Below are 19,489 nucleotides of genomic sequence, written 5' to 3'. Positions count from 1 at the left end.
TTTTTTGTCTAGAATAAGTTTGTTGTTATCATCTACTTACCTTGAATCTGTCTTTTCTTGTATAAGTATAAGTAAACTCTTTGCTCTTTTTATTAATGTAAAAGCCATTGTGTCTTAGTTCTAGCTATTATATATACCCAAGCTATATATCTATACATATATATATATATATATATATATATATATATATATATATATATATATATATATATATATATATATATATATTGATATTTTTCTCGTAACCATTTCTAATTAGCCATTTTTATCTTTCTGCTGATGGTTCGATCTAGTTCTTTATATTGTTCGGAATATTCTTATTTCCTCTCTTTCTGTACAATGATGTAATATATCGCCGGTGATCTACTCGTTCTTCTTTTGTTCTCAGTAACCAATCACTTCTTTCGTACCGTTGAGTATAGCGTTCCTTACGTTGATCCAGTCCCTTTCGATATCAATGGTATGGAATCGTTTGTTTATTGTTATAAAACCTATATGATTTCTAACAATGTGCCCGGTTTGCCTGTGGTGACTTTTAAGTAAACAATCTTCTTAATAAAAGATAAGACATTCGTACTGAGCGATTTTTCTTTTTTAAGTTCCGTCTCCCAATCTCAGGTTGAATATTATCATCACTATCTTCACTGTATCTTACGCTGCTCTGAAGAGTTCTATTAAACTGCATCTAAACCAGTCTCTTACATTTTTCAATCATGACACTCTGCTTCTTTCTATACTCTTTTCTCCTCTTATCTTTCCTTGAGTGCGTTCACAACCGTTTAAATTTCATGATTTTAAGTTCAGTAGAAAAGAGACGTGATATAACAAATAATTCGTGAATCATGTAATACTTATACAAAGTTTCAACGGACATATTGTATTTTAAGTTTTTTTCTCAAACTATCCTATGTATTGACTTAATGTTTCGTCTAGTATTTCACATGTACATATTTCTACGAATTTGACAGTATCAAAAAGGTATTGAGCTTAAGATCGTTTTTATTTAAATTCTTTAAATTTTTACCAGATCCTGTAGCATATGGGCTCTAAACAATTTATAAGTATCTTTTTAACATTACTTTTGATCTAGATTATGTTATACATATTATAAACTGGTTTTATTTATTTTATAGTTAGTGCAAGCTGAAAGTCGTATAACTAAAGTAGAAGAATGTGATTGTCATAAATCTTGCCATTATAATGATTCCGTTTATGAAGATGGAGCAAAATGGCAAACTGGCTGTGATTTGTGTTCGTGTGTGGTAAGTGTATTAAAACTTTTAATAGCATTTTAAATAAATAAAAAAACAATATTTACATTGCCATACTTTTGTATTGCTTCATTTATTTCTATATTAAATAACAATAGGATCAGAAAGACACTTTAAATTTTACAACTTTAGATTGCTAGAATTTTTACTTTCTTCTACGTAATTTTTCTAATTATACTTACTTGCATTTAATTTTTAAAGGAAGCATTTCATTTTTATTCATAATTTCATGTCATATGTCATATATTTCGCAACAGCTAAATCCTTTATTGAAATACAATCAAAAGCACTTCTGAGGTTTATAAAGCGTAAAAATTTTAATACTAAAAACAGTAATTTTTTAATTTTGTGTCTGTTTATCATACTATCTATTCGATGTACTCTAATTAAAATTACTGCTTTGATTTTTATTTTAGCATGGTGAAGTAAAGTGTCAGCATGTGGAATGTCCTAAGATAAGTTGTAAACATCCAGTAAATAAGAGTGGGGAATGTTGTCCGAGTTGTTTAAGTAAGTTTTATTTATGTATTTATACTTTAGTTTAAATTTGAAAGAAAAGCAACGGGACTATCAGGTAAAATAATTTTTAATAATTAGGTTAAGTTAGACAATCCTTATATTAAACAAATTAATTAAACTATTATGAACAATGGTAAAATCAATGATATACGTATACATTCGCAAATACTTTGTTTTTTTTGAACGTTAGCAGCTATATACTGTTTCTATATTATCGAGGTCCTAGTACGTTGGAGTATCTTCCAGAAATGTGTGACACATATATACGTCGTGAGCAGTACCACATTCTTATATAGATATTTCTCAGGTCTTCATAGTGGCAATTTTGAACATTAAATGAAGTCATCTTAATATCTTCTTTGGTCACTTCAATTTGATGAAATCCGCGGTATAAACTGGAACTTTATCTCTGGTTCATATATGGTGCTTTATTTGGTTAGTAAATGTTAACGGATCGTCTGGATGATCAAATATTTTTGCCAACTTCCTGCATAGTCGTCTTAGGTGAGATTCTTTTTCTTGATTATGATCGGTTCTAAGGAGAGGATCAATTTCTCTTAGATTATTGTCTTCGGTAGGTATGATATCTGATGTGTATAAATGATATTCTTGGAGATTTATTGGTTGGCTTTTGATGGGATCAGTTAATGCTACTTGAATATATTCATCGGTGTTATTAATTAACTCGGTTCAGGCCAGTGGATTACATGCGACGGTGAGAGTTTCATTTAGGATGGCACCTTCGACTTCTTGTGTTGGGATGGCGATTGTACCTGATGCTTCTTTTACTAGCAAAGAGTAGCTTGGGTAAAATCAAGATTTGCTTTCAGAAGTTTGAGATTTTCGAGGCCGATAAGACCATCAAATATCAAATAAAATTTTAAGTTAATCTCTGAGTTAAATTCAGGAAAAATTGAAATTTCTACACCATAATCTTGTGAATGATTCTGTAGAATTGATGTAAATATAAATGGTTTATATTTAATAATATTTCTGTAGAATTTATTGGCTATATCAGGATTAAGGAAAGTTCTTGTATCAATAAGAAGTTTAAGATGGAAATTTTGAATTTTAACGTAAGGAAGCTCTCTTTGGTTAGCATAGGAATACAATTCAACTACGTTTCTTCTTTTTATTCTTGAAATCTCTGAAAATTTACGTCTTATTTCTCATATTCTTGGCTTTCTTGTTCATAATAAGAGTAATCTGGGTATTGTCATTGTATATACCTTTTTTGTAATTTCTCTAGTTGTTCAATATTAAAGAGCTCTTCTATGGTGAATTAAGGGCTGGCTGTTTGTTGAAAGTAGAAGTTTCTTTGATATTGAGGTCTATTAAAGCCGGTTTGGCATGTGGATACGCTCATAGGTGTTGGCTTATATAATTGAGATGGAACTGGTTTATGAAAATTGGGTGGTTAGCTCTGAAATTTTGTACATATGGAGTGATTTGTTGATTTTGTTGGAAACTCGGGAGTTGGAATGCCCCCCTTGGACTATTGTTAAATGGCTGTTGTTGCAAAGGCATTTAATTTGGCCTAAAGAATGGCTGTGGCCATTCCGGCCTGAGCACATCAGGCTGCCATCGTGTAGGTGTAGGTGTATGAGTTGAATTGTGCGTTTGTGAAGTGGCAGATGATTTGTTAGAAGATGATAAGGAATAATTATGAGATTTTTGGAGATATCTAATATAATTTTTTTCCTAAATATATCGGATAGCAAGAGCGAGATTCGGTGGTCTCATGTATTGAATTCCTAGGGGTTCTCTTAGACCTGCCAAAACTGTGGTTGGAGCTTATTGTTGGAAAAATTCTTTTTTACTTCTTTTAACTTACTTATGTTCTGTGTGCAATTCATTGTGATTTAAATTAGTTTTTAAAAGACTCATACCTTTTTCATGGAATTGATGAGGAATTTTGTTTGGGGCTTGACGAAGATTGCCTAAATCTCTAGTTAATGAGTTTTCTTTACGTTTGTCTGCAAAATTTTGGATGAATTAAGATCTAAGAACCACCTTAGGTTCAATGATACGTTTTGTGTTGGTTTGTATTGAAATTAACTGATTCTGAATGGTAGCTAAAAAATATTCCGTTTGCATAAAGAAACGTCTTTCCTAATGTCAACAGATGCGTATTTCTTGTTCTTATTTTAGATGGTCTGTGAAAAGTTTTGGATTACTAAGTTTAAGAGTTGTTGTGTCATATACTTAGCAAATTGCGCGAGGTAAAGTAAATGTCTTCTATTGGTTCTAAAAATAAGTTTGCAAACTAGAGACCTGTATTTCTAATTGCTTTACTTGTTTTTCTTCTTATTCCTCTTTATAAGCAATTCTGCTCGTTCATTGGCGGATTAATACCTCTATTAAAGGTTATCACTGCATCTTTTGCGCGGTCGTCCGATACTTCTTCTATCGATTGGTGACTTATCTTTTGCTATTTTGACGACACGGGTCCCCCACATTCTGCTTATATGTGCTTATTCCATTCTTTTTTTCTATTTAGTGTCTATTCGTTTATACACTGTACGATATATTTTCTTCTAATTTCTTTACTTCACTTTCGGTCTCTTAGCGTATTTCCTGTAATTCTTCCTAGTACTCTCATCTCTGCCGTTTCCAATAGCCTGTGTGTTGTGGCTGTTTTGGGTCTTGTTTATTAGGCATATGTCATTTATCGGTCTTACACTGGCTTTTCAAATTCTTAACTTCACCTCAGTTTTAATGTGTCTCTTTCGTCATATAGTGTTATTAAGGCATCCTGCCAGTCTATTTGCTATTTTTACTTAATATCTATAAGTCCTAATGCTGCACTTTCTACAGCACTGCGAGGGTGATGTTTGTTTTAATCCGTCTGTTTATATTAGTCCGCTTACTACTTACTTACTTATCCGTGGCTTTACACAGCATATTCATCTCAATCACAATATCTTTCTGTTATGTATATTGTCTTCAGTGGTCTCTATTTCCATTGCCGTCTTTATTTGTCCGTTTCACTGTAATTTAGGACGTCCTCTTTTCCTTCTTATATTTGGTTTATATTTCCAAGTTCTCAACAGTATTCGTGTCTCGTCTATCTTACCAGAGTACGTCATTTACACTCATTATTTCTTTAACTAATTCATTTATCATTTTGTCCATTAGTATTAATCTGCACATTCTTTTCTAAATCATAATTTTCATTGCATTTATTTTCTTCTCGATTATTTTTTTTTTGTCACCGACGCCTCTGAACCATAAAGTGAGCAGCTTTCCACTATTGTTTTAAAGATTTGGTGTTTATTTTAGTTTGTAATATCGCCCCTTCATAATAATCGAGTGTCATTGTCAAGTTATTGTCTTTCGTTTTTTCGTTTTATTTATTATATCCATTGCATCTGATCCTGCATTTTTTTAAAGTTAACCTTAAGTATTTATATTCATTTGTTTGTTTTATTAAATTATTATTTATCTCCAGGTCTTCTTCGATGTTTCCAATTGCCATGTATTGCATTTAATCATAATTAGTTTCCAAACTCTAGCTTCTAAATTTTTCTATTATCTTTTTTATCACGTAGACGATGTCGCCTTTGTCTTTTGCTAAAATTAATTGATTATCGGCAAACAAAAGGCTATGGATACAGTTGTCTTCAATTTTTACTCCCATCTGTCCATATTTCTTGTTTCAGTTTTTTAGTGTTTCAATTATATAAAGTTAAAATAAGGTTGGTAACAGGCAGTATCCTAATCGAAGTCTTTTATGACTTTAAAATCTTCTAAGTAGTTGTGTCCGATTTTTATTCCACACTAATTCTTCTTCAAGTGATTTTACGAAATTTATGTAGGTATAGACTCCATAGACCCCTTGGTCAGGAAAGAAGAGAAAGACCCACAACAAAGTTCCTTGATAACATCAATAAAGACATGAGAAATATGGGAATACGTGCTTGGCGGAGAAAGGCGATGGATAGGGACGACTGGAGAGAAATTGTTGAGGAGGCCAGGACCCACGCAGAGTTGTAAAGTCAGAATGATGACAATGAATCTATTCCGTGATTTTTCATTGCTTTTTACAGGTTGCTTAAAAGGACCCTGTCATAGGCGCTTCGAAGGTCCACGGACACAATGTGCAATTCAGCGTTAAATGCTATTGTTTCATGTATGTTTCATGTCAGTACATGAGCGTCCGGGACGAAAACCACTATATTCTTTTGAAGTTCGCATCTGTTCCTCTATACTTTCTTTAACGATTTTCTATCTATCTACGAAAGGATTTTTACAGCTGTCGCCGCCTTCTTTCTTTCAGCCAACGTCTCCAGTCCTTTCTGTTCTGCCATTCTCTATCTCTAAGGTCTCGTCTTTCCATGGCCTCGTCCACTTCATCCCTTCATGATCTTCGCGGTCTACCTCTTTTCCTCCTTCCTATTGGGCTCCAATCCAAAATCTTTGTTATCCACCTTGTATGATCTGTTCTTCTCACATGTCCATACCAAATTAAACGTTTTTCTTCGATGTAGCTGAGTATGTCTTGTTCTACTGTCATTCTTCGTTTTATCTCCTCATTTCTGATGCGATCCATTTTTGTCACTCTGCAGCTTCTTCTCATGAACTCCATTTCAGTTGCTGTGATTTTGGACCTGTTTCGTATATTTATTATTCAATTCTTTGCTCCATAGGTCACTATACTGCGTACCAAGGTGTTATAAATTCTTTTCTTTGTATTTCTGGTAATCTGTCTATCCCACAATACCCCGTTCATTTTTTTAATACATGTCCTTGTCTGTGCTAATCTGCTGGTTATTTCTTGCTCGGTGGTTCAATTTTTTAAGAGTATAAATCCTAAATATTTGAATTTGTCAGTGCCGTTAACTTCCCTATTATCGTCCATTTCCAAGTTTCTCACTGGTTCTTGCTCTGTTGTTAAATATTAGGTCTTTTCTAGATTTATTTCCAGTCCATTTTTTGTGTATTCCTTTTCTAATTTTCGGAGCATATAGCACAGATCTTCTTCATCTTGAGCCGTTACCACTTGGTCATCTGCAAAGCTTAATGTGTACAAGAAGTTGTCCCGGATTGGTATTCCCATGCCTTCACATTTCCTTTTCCATGATTTTAATATTTGTTCGGGGAATATCTTGAACAGTGTCGGAGATGTAGAGCATCCCTGCAATAAGCCTTTTATGGTCTTAAATTCGTTGGAGTATTTATTGCCGGTTTTAACTCTTAACTTGTTGTTGTTGTAAAGGTTTTTTACGGCTTCTATTAACCTCTGAGTTATTACGATTTCCTTCATCGTGTTCCATAGTTATTTTCTGGGGACCGTGTCATATGCTTTTTAAATCTATGAAGGCCATGTATACTGGTCTATTTTTTGCCATTTTTTTTTCAATTAATTGTTGGAGTGTATAAATGTGGTCTATGCAAGATCTTCCTGCCGTGAACCCGCCTCATCTTCTCCGATTTTATTTGAGATAGATTTTTCCAGTTTTTCCTTCAGTATTTTTCCATATAACCTGCCCATACATGCTATCACTCTGATGCCTCTGTAGTTTCCGCATTTCTTCTTATCTTCCTTTTTATGTATCGAGGTTATATATGCTTTGGACCATTCTTCTGGTATTTCGTTCAGGTTTATAGCGTTACTGAACATTTCGTGTATAATTCTGTGTAGTTTGTTCTTGTTGTTTGTTTGTATTTTTTGTTCTTTAAAGTCTTTATGGCATTCTTTACCATGATTATTGTTATCTTAATTTGTTCTTCATTCTGATTTTGTTGTTGTTCATGTTCTGTGTCTGTCTCTATCAAATCTGGGCGGTTTTCTGTAGTTCTTTATAGTAGTCTTTCCACTCTTTTTCTGATATGTATTTTATTTGGACCTTTTCGTTGTTATTCTTCCTTAAAGATTTCAGTATTTTCCAGGATTCCGAATTCCTTGTTTCTCCAATATATTGTTCAATTTGTGCACATGTTTCTTCCCATTCTTTATTCTTTTCTTTTGCCCTTCTTCGTTTTACTTCTCTGTTTTTCTCTTTGTACTTCTGTGTGTCTTCTGGGGATTGGGTGCCCATACTTTTCATATATAGAATTTTCTTCTCCTCAATACATTTTTTGGTTTCTTTGTTTATTTTTACTTTGTGTTGGGTATTTCTTTTCTCAAGTTTCACCAAAGCTTCTAAAGCTTTAACGATTTTATCATATTATAATCAATTATTAAAGTATCTTTTCTATGCCTCCCTTGCTTTTAAGCTTTTCATTAAGCTATTTCTATATTTACATTTTTTTGCCAAAATTGTTGTTTACTTCTCTTTATTTTTTTGATTCCAATTTATTTAATCCGTTTATTACTTATTCAATTTTTACTTTTAGATTATTGTTATTTAAATACATTTAACCATTTGTGAATAAACTTTTTATCTACTGCTACATTCTCTACAAATAACATATTTATGTTTTAGAGGAATGCATGTTTCTTGGAGTGTTTTATGACCATGGGGAGGTGGTCACGATAAAGAAGTGCACCGAATGCGCTTGCAATGACGGAAATATGAAGTGCAATAGAATAAATCCAGCTACAGCGTGTCCAAAATTAAATTGTCCTCCCGAAGAGCAGTTCAACGTAACTGATCAATGTTGCATGTTTTGTCCAGGTACATTATTTGTTTCAACTGAGTGTAATACAATATACTCTGATAAAAAAAAAACAGTAATATGAAAAGAGTTCTCATATCGATATCTTTTGCTTTAAAATAAAAAATTACGTTTATAATTTACAATCTTTAATATTTAATTTAATCTCATATAAAATAGGTACATTTTTTTAAATAGTTATAGTTAAAAAAACACCAATATTGTAGCCGTTTCGGGACATCCTGCAGATGTAAAACATCGCTGTAGTATTGTTTTGAAAACATTTGAATATTAAGAAAAAAGTTATTTAATACAGATAAGATAACAGCTTGATAAACCGATACAACGAAGTATTATATTCTGTATCTATTGATCGCAAGAGCTAAATTCTGTATCTAGTAACCCCTGAAATGCTTCAATATGTCATAATTTCGAAATGCAAGTATATATAGTATTTTTCATATAAAAATGCGTGCACGTCATTCAAGATTTACGATACGTTGGTGTATCTCCCAAAAATTTCCGCACGCATCTGGACGTCGAAAGTAGCACAGCTTTCTGCATGATCTTATATAGATGTTTATTTAGATCCAGCTTTTTTATGTTTTCTAGGAGGTTCTTCGGGATGACTCCAGTGTTTTTGTGCCTTTGTGAGGTGTGTTCGTACTTTTCGCTGAAGAGTTTCTATATCCGATTTAGTCCACTTAATGATTCTAAATGAGTAGCTAAGTGCGAAAAATGCGTAGGTGTTCAATGCCTTAAACAAATTTTTACTATTAAGATATGATCGGAGTAGTTGTTTTACTCTTCGTATGAACTCTCATGTTAATTCGATTTTCATTTGTTTATGGTCAATTTTTCGCGCTTGCTTTACTTCTAGATATTTATACGTGTCATTTTCGACCATAGCTTCGATGTTTTGGCCATTTTGCATATCGTCGATTTTTCTTTCATTTTTTAATGAAAATCATTCTTTTAATGACAAATTTCAAATTTTTCACATCCAAAATAAATGCCTTATGTTCTCTTTATTAGAATCTATGGAAATCAACAAAGAATACAGACCTAATTCTGATCGACCAACTTGAGACAAACAGTTCTCCCCTCCCCAACCTATTTAGTTAAAGACTATAAAGGGTAAACACATACCAAAAATAGATCACTTGAGAAAGGCTCTCTGGCGAAACAACTGTAGTGATAAGATATTATAATTAATTGTGGGGAAGTTTTGAAAAAAAATTTCCACATGTTTTATTGTTATATGAAATGAATTTCCATCAAGTAACGGTCGAATCCATCAGTGCTTTTTATTCTTTCTTTTTTTCTTTCATTACCTTTAATATTTTGTTAAGCTCATTATCTGCATAACACTTTATTCAATTTTATTTATTCGGTTTTATATTACAAATATTTTAAAGATTTTGCCACTTCTAGAAATATTTTAATCAAGCTAGTAGGGAGAAAGTCACTCAGATCCAGCTGTTTTATATTTTCTAGGTTTTCCGAAATAACCGCAGTAGTAGGGAGAATGATAAGTGATCTTTTTTTTTCTATTTATTACGTAGATTATACATGAATTGGTGTTTTTGTTGATTTCGTTTATTAGGTATTAGCTCTGGTTTATTATGTGCCATTAATAAAAGAGATAATAAGAGATATGTTGCTGTCCGTCTTGTCAGATGCAGGAAATGCCTGGTACCCCCGGTAAGATGTTGAATGGTTTTAAGTCCATATGGACATTTGTCGTTTTGTAACTGATTATATTTGATGATATATTTTAGGTTATTTTTGATTTGTATAACCTGATTCTAAATGGCGGGTAGGGAATTTTCTGTTTCAGGTAAAATCTTTACTAATGTCAACAAATAGTTCGACGCTGTATTGTAGAGTTAGTCTTGGCTAATTTTATTGGGGATTCGCCCATGCAGAGGTTTACCCATCCAAATACGTATTTTTTCTTCTTTAGAAAGATAGTCTATGTGCAGTTTTCGTTCCCACCGTTTAAACGATATCATGTCACCTACAGCGCATACTGCGCGACATAAAAAAATTTTTCAGCTTGTTTCTGACAATAAAATCTTAAATTTGGTATTTTTTTTTCTAATTGATCCCCTTTATTTATCTCAGCTCTTTCTACTAGATACCACCGTTAATTATACTGCACTACAAGAATAATTTGTTGTGCCTTTGTGAGAAGTCGTGGTACTTTTCGCTTAAGATATTCTGTCTATTTTTATCTACTTAACAATACCAAATGAGTAACTAAGCACAGAACATGAGAAGGTGTTTAGTGCCTTAAAAGAATTTTTACTGTTAAAATATAAACAAATCTACTATTAAACATTATTATTTTAATATATTACTTTATTGTACCTTTCATTTTTACATACACTGATCCCAATTCTACTACATCATTTTTAATGTAAATTTATTATTTAATACTTTAGTTGTATTCTAAAATACACAACCAGCAATAATAAAACTAACTATATGAGAATTCTTTTTAATAATATACTCAAATATTTCATTAGTAATCTTTAATAACTAATATTAGATTAACGATGGATCATTCAAAAAAAACTTATAAAGTGTAAGATATATTATAAAGCTTAATTTTGCACGTAAATGTTATTACTTCTATAATAGGTAGTGATCTATGAAGTGAGTAACACCGTACCACAAGCTCCTATCTCTTGCCATACTACTCATCCATAGATCGATTCTATACATCAGCGTATTTTAGTATAAGTAGCAGATCTACTTAGATGTTATACTATAACGTTAGCCTTTTTTTCTAGCCAAGGTTTGAACCATCGATATATTAGATTAAGTGCAGTGAAGTGAATTCGAGTCGTCGTTTTTATATATGACTGACAAAATAAATTACTTGACTTTATAAAAAGTTTTTTTTGAATGATTCGATCGGAAATCACGTTCATTTTCTTTCTATGCTTTTACTAACTTCATAACTAACAGTGGTGTCTTTGCAATTTTCATTTCTAACAGGTATTGACTACTGCGCCAAAGGAAACTATTGTCATGCTAATGCTTCTTGCCTTAACTTACAAACAACTTACGCTTGCCAATGTGACCAGGGTTTTCAAGGAGATGGCAAAACATGTATTGGTATGCTATAAATGTATATAGTTTATGTTTTTTTTTTCGAATATTTTCGTAGTGTAGATATACAAAAATGAACATAAAATGATTTTAGTTTTTAAGGTTCCACGTTGTGAGGCCGCCCGCGTAGTAAATATATTTCGAATTCGGTTTCTTTGGGGATTCCTGTCCAAAAATGTCCCTTTAAACAAATCTGAAGGGTGCCGGGCGAAGTTTTGGTCAGAAATTATTTAAACATAATTGACTTTTGCCGTGAATTGAAAGTGAAAATTATAGTACATAATAAACTTCAAAAGGTATTATTTTAGTTAAAAATCTAATAATAATTACACAAGATAATTATTGTACAGAAGATAACTAATTTAATAAATAAATAAATTATTAAAAAAACAATGTTAATAACAAATTACAAATAAATTAATGAATCAAGTATCTGTTGGTAATTTTTCGTATAAGTACATATTATAAGTGTGACAGAGACGCCCCATATAGTGCGGCGTGAGCGGCGCCGGCGGCTTAAAAATCGAGTCGACCTCCATAATTAACAATTAAAAAACAAAGATCTAAATTGAAATAACCCTCTATTACTCTTCGGAATCTTAAAATTAAATATTTATACTTGAATTTAGGCACTGGGTAACCTCAAAAGTAATAATTTACACATGAGTTTTCCAGCCTCGAAAATACGTATTTTCACATTTTTCAGATATTAAATCTCTTCAACTAGATGAACTTTAGAGAAAAATAACAGGAGACCTCTTTTGTTTAAAATAACTTTAAAAATTAAAGAATATATTTTTGGGGACAAAAAAAGTTTTGGAATTTATTTAAAAAATGTCTGCCCAAAAATTTCACCCGCGCCCTTCAGATGTATTTAAAGGAAACATTTTTGAACAGAAACCCGTAAAGAAACCGAATCAGAAATATATTTCCCACTGGAGCGGCACCACATCATGGAATAACTGGATAACTTGAAAATTATATAACTAAATTTAATTTAATATTTAGAAAAACTAATAAATTACTTTGACGAAGCTCTAAGAGACAATATCGATAGATAGCTTTTTATAACTGACCTACAAAGTGCTCTTATCCCTTAATTGGGATCATAATGGGATAAGTGTCAACGGAAAAAGGCTGCATCACCTGAGTTATGCTGATGATATTGTTTTGATAGGAGATGACCATAACCTGGCGAAATTAACACTATGTTAGAAGAACTGGAAAGAGCCTGCAGGAGAAATCGGTTTAAAAATAAATATTTCCATAACAAAACACATGATAAACCTCATGCCAAGTAACCACTTGGTGTCAGGAAGACGAAGCAGAACTTGGTGATAAATATATATATATATATATATATATATATATATATATATATATTTATCACCAAGTTCTGCTTCGTATATATATATATATATATATATATATATATATATATATATATATATACCTTGAACACTAAATTAGAATATGCGAGGATAACCAAACAGGTGAGGTGTTGATGATGATGATGAGCACATGGATAGGCAGCAAATATAAAGCTCTTAAAAACGTATTTAAAGACGGTACCATATTGATTAATCGGAAGCGGAAAGTATTTAATCAGTGAGTATGTCACTAATGACATACGGTGCGAAAATACTGTCCCTAACAAAATCCGATGACTCAAAACTAAGTATATCACAGAGCAGTATGGAGCGTTTAATGGAAGGAATAACAAGAAAAGACAAGATCAGAAACGAAATTTAGGAAAATGTGGCAACAAGAAGAATTATGTGTTTGCTTTTCTATTTTTCTTTAGCTCAAAAATATTTTCTTTATTCATTTTTATAACTCATTCTTTCTGTCATTTGTAAATATTTTTAATTTTTTTACACAACTATATTTTATATATGTACGTTTAATTATGTACCTTATTTACATTTAGATATCGACGAATGCCAACAAGAAGGCGGCCTCTACGGTCACCACTGTCACCAGAACACAAGATGTGTCAACACTCCCGGCTCGTACGTGTGCGAATGCCTTTCTGGCTACAGAAGGATAGACAAGTTCAATTGCGCCGAATTGGACGAATGTAGCACGGGAGAACATAACTGTGATGTAAATGCTGAATGCATTAATACTCAAGGAAGTTACCATTGCGTGTGCAAGCAAGGCTACACCGGCGATGGGTATTCTTGTCAACGTAAGTAATTCTTAATTACATCTTAGGCACCTGTGGTATCACAGAAATTAAGCTCTAGGAGGGTTTTTTCCCGCGTTTGTAGCCCTAGGTAACGTGGTATGCCGGAGTACATTCCAAAAATTTTCATACCATCTGGATATTGATAGCAGTACCACTTTCTGCATGGTCTTATAGACGTGTTCACAAAAGCACATATATTTTTTGTTCTCTGGAAGGTTCCTTGGAATGACACGAGTAGTAGAGCGAATAATAAATATTTTCTGAATATTTTACATTATTTGTTTTCTTCTTATTCATAGTTCAAGATCTATGTACTTGGCAATATCATCATCATCACGTAGCGCTACAACCCTGGTGGGTCTTGGCTGACTGTACAACTTTTTTCCAATTTGTTCGGTCTTCCATCAACCTAGGGTCAAATGGAATATTCATTTTCCGGAGATCTGCTTGGATGTTATCTTTCCATCGTATTCTGGGACGTCCGAGTGGTCTTTTGCCTGTGGGAATCTCTTCACTTGGCAATATAGCCGTGTTATTTAACATGATGATTGTTGTTGCTAGGGTAGCATTACATCAATTAGTATTGTTTATCAAGTTAGTCCATTACTAACATATGATCCGGTTCATTATGTGACACTGGTTTATCTGTGAGTATCTTAGACAAGAAAAGAGAGGGAAAACGTAATCCTATGGAATTGACTGAAGCCAAACCGGCACCAGAAAGGTTGCCAGGTCATATTTTATTTCTTCAGTAGATTGAGAATAATGAACATATATATCAATAAATGGAATTTTTTAATTTATAATTGAACACTGACATAATGATCAATTTTTGAACATAATTTTATCATTACATATTTTTTAGTAGATCGATATAGTGTTCAAGTAAATCAGTAAATTAAAAATGATATCAGTAGATATACTAAAAAATCAGTAGACCTGATAACCCTGCGAGAGTTAGTAATGGGCAACGTACAGGGCATCGTTGGTTTAAACACTTTAAAGTTTTTGAGTTATCTCTTGATGTAGTTTCTGTCTTAGTGAGTCATGCAGTTTTTTACGTTTTGTTGGGATTGCCTGATCCTAAATAGTTAGTAGGAAATGTTCTGTTTTGGGAAATACCCTACTTGCTGTCAACTAATAGTTTGACGTTGTACTGTTAACATTGTTCTGGCTGATTCCATTGATATGCCGCCCATGCAGAGGTGTTTTCAATATGGCACTTATCTAGATCGAAGTGCATACTAATATCATCTTCTAGGTAGAGAAAGTTTTTACAGTTTTCAGCATCTGATCTATGTGGTTTCAAGTGGAGGCCATTAATTTCAAATCATCTATATACAACAAATGATTAAGTTTCGCCACTACAGTATTGTTGTTTTTAATGCTAAAACCTGAGTCAGTCGAGTTCCATAGTTCGGATAAGGGGTTCATCGCTAAACAGAATCACAATGGGCTCAACGAGTCTCCCTGGAAGAGACCGCGGTTGATTGCGATAATTTCCGTTTTGATCTTATTTTTACCAGAAATTTTTGAGGTGAATTTTAGTCTTTTAATATGTCATTGTATGCCTTAAAAAGGTCACTATATTATCATCGACTTTATATATTTTTAATATATCTATAAGCCATTCATGCATGTATGCCTTGTTAGAAATGACAAAGTCGATGATAAGTTGTTCTTTGCAACCCATGGAACCCTTAGCGCGTCCATTCTGTTGAGGCTCTATGATATTGTTTAGAGCATTGTGTTAGTAGATACTCTTATTATTAATATTACTATTTTGGTCCTTCCAAGTATTGTGATAATAAGTTTAAACATTAATTTGGTTTTATTATTTTTAGCCATTTGTAGACAAAAATGCCTCAACGGAGGCATTTGCAGTAGTCCAGGCAAATGCACGTGTCCCAATGGCTACACGGGCCACAGCTGCGAGCTGGACTTGGACGAATGCGCTACAGATACGCATAGATGTACAAATACTTCAATGTGTGTAAATATGATAGGCTGGTATTACTGTGAATGTAAAAACGGATATCAGAATCCTTCTAAAGACAATAATTTAGGAATAATTTGTAAAGGTAAGTGATTTAGTGTCTTAGCTCAAGCTATTATAATTATTTCATTAAAAAATTTCTGGTAATGGTTAAGTAACCCTATTATTTGACTTATTATTCATATTAGTATTTTCATACGTATTTTAATAAATGTTTTCATATTTTTTTGTTAAACATCGACTAAGCACATCAGCTATACTCTGAAATTATAAAACTTTATAATATTTGTTTTTTACTTGAACTGATGTGCTGTTTTGTTTTTAGATATTAATGAATGTAATAGTGATCTTCACACGTGCCACCCTTCAGCTCAATGTCTAAATACAGACGGAGGGTTTCGGTGTGAATGTTCTCCCAACAGACCTAACTGTAAGTTAAGTTGTATGTTCGAAGATAGGGAAATACCTCACGGCATGATCACTTCACCGAGAGACCATCCCTGTCGAGAATGTAAATGCGAAAGGGGTGTTATGACATGCGAATCAATCAAGTAAGTGATTTTTTAAATATAAATATAAATATATTATATATTATATATATATATATATATATATATATATATATATATATATGTATATAATATATATATATATATATATATATATATATATATCTATATATATATGTATATATATATATATATATCTATATCTATATATATATATATATATATATATATATATATATGTATATATATATATATATATATATATATATATCTATATATATATATGTATATATATATATATATATATATATATATATATATATATATATATATTTGTGAACCTAGAGCTAATACTTTTACAAGAATTAATATTAAATCCAACAGTCTTCCGGGTTAAACCGGGCCGATTATCATTGCGCCGAGCTTTCGACATCCTTTATGATGTCTTTTTCAGGGCTTTCGTGGTCTCAGTTTCCCGAGCTCCCAGACACTACTACACTGATAACTAACCAACGCATTACTGGTACTGAGAACAGAGGACGGTTCATTTATACTGTCGATGGCGACGTGGTTTGGATGAAGGTTGGCGGCTGGGGGGTTAGCGTGGGGATAGGCGTGAAAATTGACGTGGGGGTTGGCGCGAACATTTCTGACAGTGATTGGCTGGTGGAGCGGACGATATTTTCTTTATGAGAGGTCTCCATGATAAAGGTTACCTTATGTATGTGTGAGTGTATGTGTGTGTGTGTGTGTGTGTGTGTGTGTGTTTGTGAAATCTATTCATTTTAATAGATATTCGAAAGGACCTCCAAAAACCTCCATGCAGTAATGTCAAATTTTTTCAAAGTAGACACCTCCCCAAATCTGATAAACGTGCAGATATTCAGTAGTTTCTCTCTGTCTGACTCATTCTTAAAATCTTGTTTTGAAAATTGTCTCGCAGGTACTGGGAAATACGGGAGGTATTTCCCGTAAACCCCATCTTTGGTTTTCTTCAGGATCTCAGTATTTTGCTGAATTACAGAGCTGTTTAAAAGAGATAAATGCCATTCTACAACCACTTTAGATACATTTTGCCATTTAAGGTTTCAGATAAAAAGAATGGCCCAACAATATGATACCTAAAAATTTCTGCCCAAACGTTAAGTTTTTTCTGGATTTTTAGTAGGTGCCTTATGAAATATTTTCAGATTGTTTTAGATATAATAACGCCAAATATAACGGTTAACTTTTAGCTACAATTTTGGTAAAAGGAGTAATCATTAAAAAGAAAATATTAAAATATTATTACGATTGTCAATAATTCGTTTAGTGATGATGTCACATAACTCTAAACGCCGAACAGAATCATCCTCATCTAGTTTGTAAACTCCTGAGACATATACCTTTTTTTAAGCTCGAGGTAGGTTCCATTTCAATGTGGCCCAAAACTTAAACTGATTTATTTCTTATCGGATTTTCAATTACAATTTTCTCACCGTTGATATTTGATCTAATGTTGACTTTTTTTTGTATTTTTGGCAAAATATCTGGATTTTATATTTTTCTGACTATTAGCATCTACAATATCCCCTAAACACGTATTTTCCTAAAAAGTACACACAATTGTACTACCGTTGAAATTCTAATTCTACCGTTGAAATTGTAATTTTACCGTTAAAACTACAATAACCTCTGTCACTGTCATACAACCAATTATACAACGAAGTTTACTGGGTCCAAAAATCTATAGTATACCTTGATAGTCTGTGTGCGCATTCCTTGCGCTGTATCAACTAACCAAGGCTTTATATTAATTTAAAATATATGGATATTAATGGATATAAATCATTATTAAGTAAATCTTTAATGACTCTATAAGATTGTACATATTTCCAAAATATACGAAAATCGACACATTTAACTTCATATTTCCAAAATATTAAAATAAATATATTACAATCTAGACTAAAAAATATATTGGGAAAAATTTACCAAAGTTAATTTATTTGATTTAGGTGCAATTGCAGTCTGCCATACATGGACGAGAACCCCTGTTGTCCACAATGCAACTCCAAGCATTCTTGTCGCCATCAAGAACTCTCTGGGGTCATACTGAAGCACGGTGATAAGTGGTCATTTCAGTGTCAAACGTGCGAATGTCAGCATGGCGAAATAGATTGCTGGCCCATGAGGTAATATAAAAAGAACAGATTGTTTACTATTGTCTTAACGGTCTTAGTCTTGTATTTTCAAAAATCAAGAGTATTTACACCAAATTTGAACTTATTTTGAGCAAGATTACCGGACTTATGGAGGTATTACGCGGTATGTGAATACCGCGCGGTCAGTACATGCACCCTGGCCACGTGCCGACCGCGCGGTCAGTTTAAAAACTTTAAACGCGTTTTCCTCGAAAATTTGGTTTTCCATGCGGTAAGCATGATTTTTGGAGTACGAATCTACCGATTTTGGTGAAACTTTACACAGTTCATCTTTATACTATTGTTTTGTGACTAAAGAAAGGGATTTTCAATCGGTCGACTCGTTCTTGCTTTGTACAAAAAAAATATTTTAAAAACGAGAAAAACGCTAAAAAATATTATACAAAAATTCATTTAAACTTATTTCAAAACTTCAAATCTTATTTTTTCTTAGTTCCCTGCATAAACTATAAGAAAATTTTCGAATTTTTGAATTCATATGAACCTGCACCGAAATATTTTTCTTAGAGAAAAAAGACTGGACGAGGAGAAGTGCAGGAAACAATGGACAATTTTTAATATTTTTAGCTAAACATTTTTTAACAACTTTTTCAAATGCTAAATTTTCTGTGTTCAAATTTTATACAAAATAAACTTTTGGTTTTTAAAATACAATTATTTGAAAAAGTTGTTTTTTCTTTCTTCAACACCTGTGCAACTTGATAACTGTATTATCAAGTTACTATATAACTTAGAAATAAACATACCTGGTTGTTATAAGAAAATGTTATATGAAAGATAAATTTAAGTTTAATATCAATAATTGATGTGGAGCAAATTCCATTCCTCTTATGAGGATTCTTCAAAAAATGAGGATGGTTTAGGAAGTTTAGCGAAACGTGACAATCCTTGCAATAAATAATTGATTTAAAGCCTGTGGTTTATCTCCAGAATCTCAAAAGATCATTCAAGGAGAACACAATAAAACGCCTGCCGAATGGAATAAGCACACATCTGGGTCAAACATTACTTTTCAAGACTTCGTCACTTGCGATGATGAATTAGTAACAGCGGATATTGAAGGTGATAAATAAAATAAT

The 19,489-nt window shown here is 32.4% G+C and overlaps 1 protein-coding gene across 2 annotated transcripts in view; it reads left to right on the top strand.

The window, feature by feature from the left end:
- The window catches only part of LOC140438361 (protein kinase C-binding protein NELL2a-like), a 348,749-nt gene that overhangs the window by 291,588 nt on the left and 37,672 nt on the right, over window positions 1–19,489 (top strand). Inside the window, exons 6-13 of one of the 2 annotated variants that reach the window (XM_072528034.1) lie at window positions 1,134–1,262; window positions 1,688–1,781; window positions 8,219–8,410; window positions 11,397–11,516; window positions 13,441–13,701; window positions 15,546–15,782; window positions 16,023–16,248; window positions 18,204–18,380. In XM_072528034.1, coding sequence (XP_072384135.1) covers window positions 1,134–1,262; window positions 1,688–1,781; window positions 8,219–8,410; window positions 11,397–11,516; window positions 13,441–13,701; window positions 15,546–15,782; window positions 16,023–16,248; window positions 18,204–18,380 — 1,436 coding nt within the window. The remainder of the gene's footprint in view (window positions 1–1,133; window positions 1,263–1,687; window positions 1,782–8,218; window positions 8,411–11,396; window positions 11,517–13,440; window positions 13,702–15,545; window positions 15,783–16,022; window positions 16,249–18,203; window positions 18,381–19,489) is intronic. The other variant, XM_072528035.1, reaches the window with a different exon arrangement.

Source organism: Diabrotica undecimpunctata, chromosome 4 (assembly GCF_040954645.1).
Source record: "Diabrotica undecimpunctata isolate CICGRU chromosome 4, icDiaUnde3, whole genome shotgun sequence".
NCBI classification, from domain to species: Eukaryota; Metazoa; Arthropoda; class Insecta; order Coleoptera; family Chrysomelidae; genus Diabrotica; species Diabrotica undecimpunctata.
Note: the sequence above shows the minus strand (reverse complement) of the source record. Positions and strands in the feature narration are given on the sequence as shown.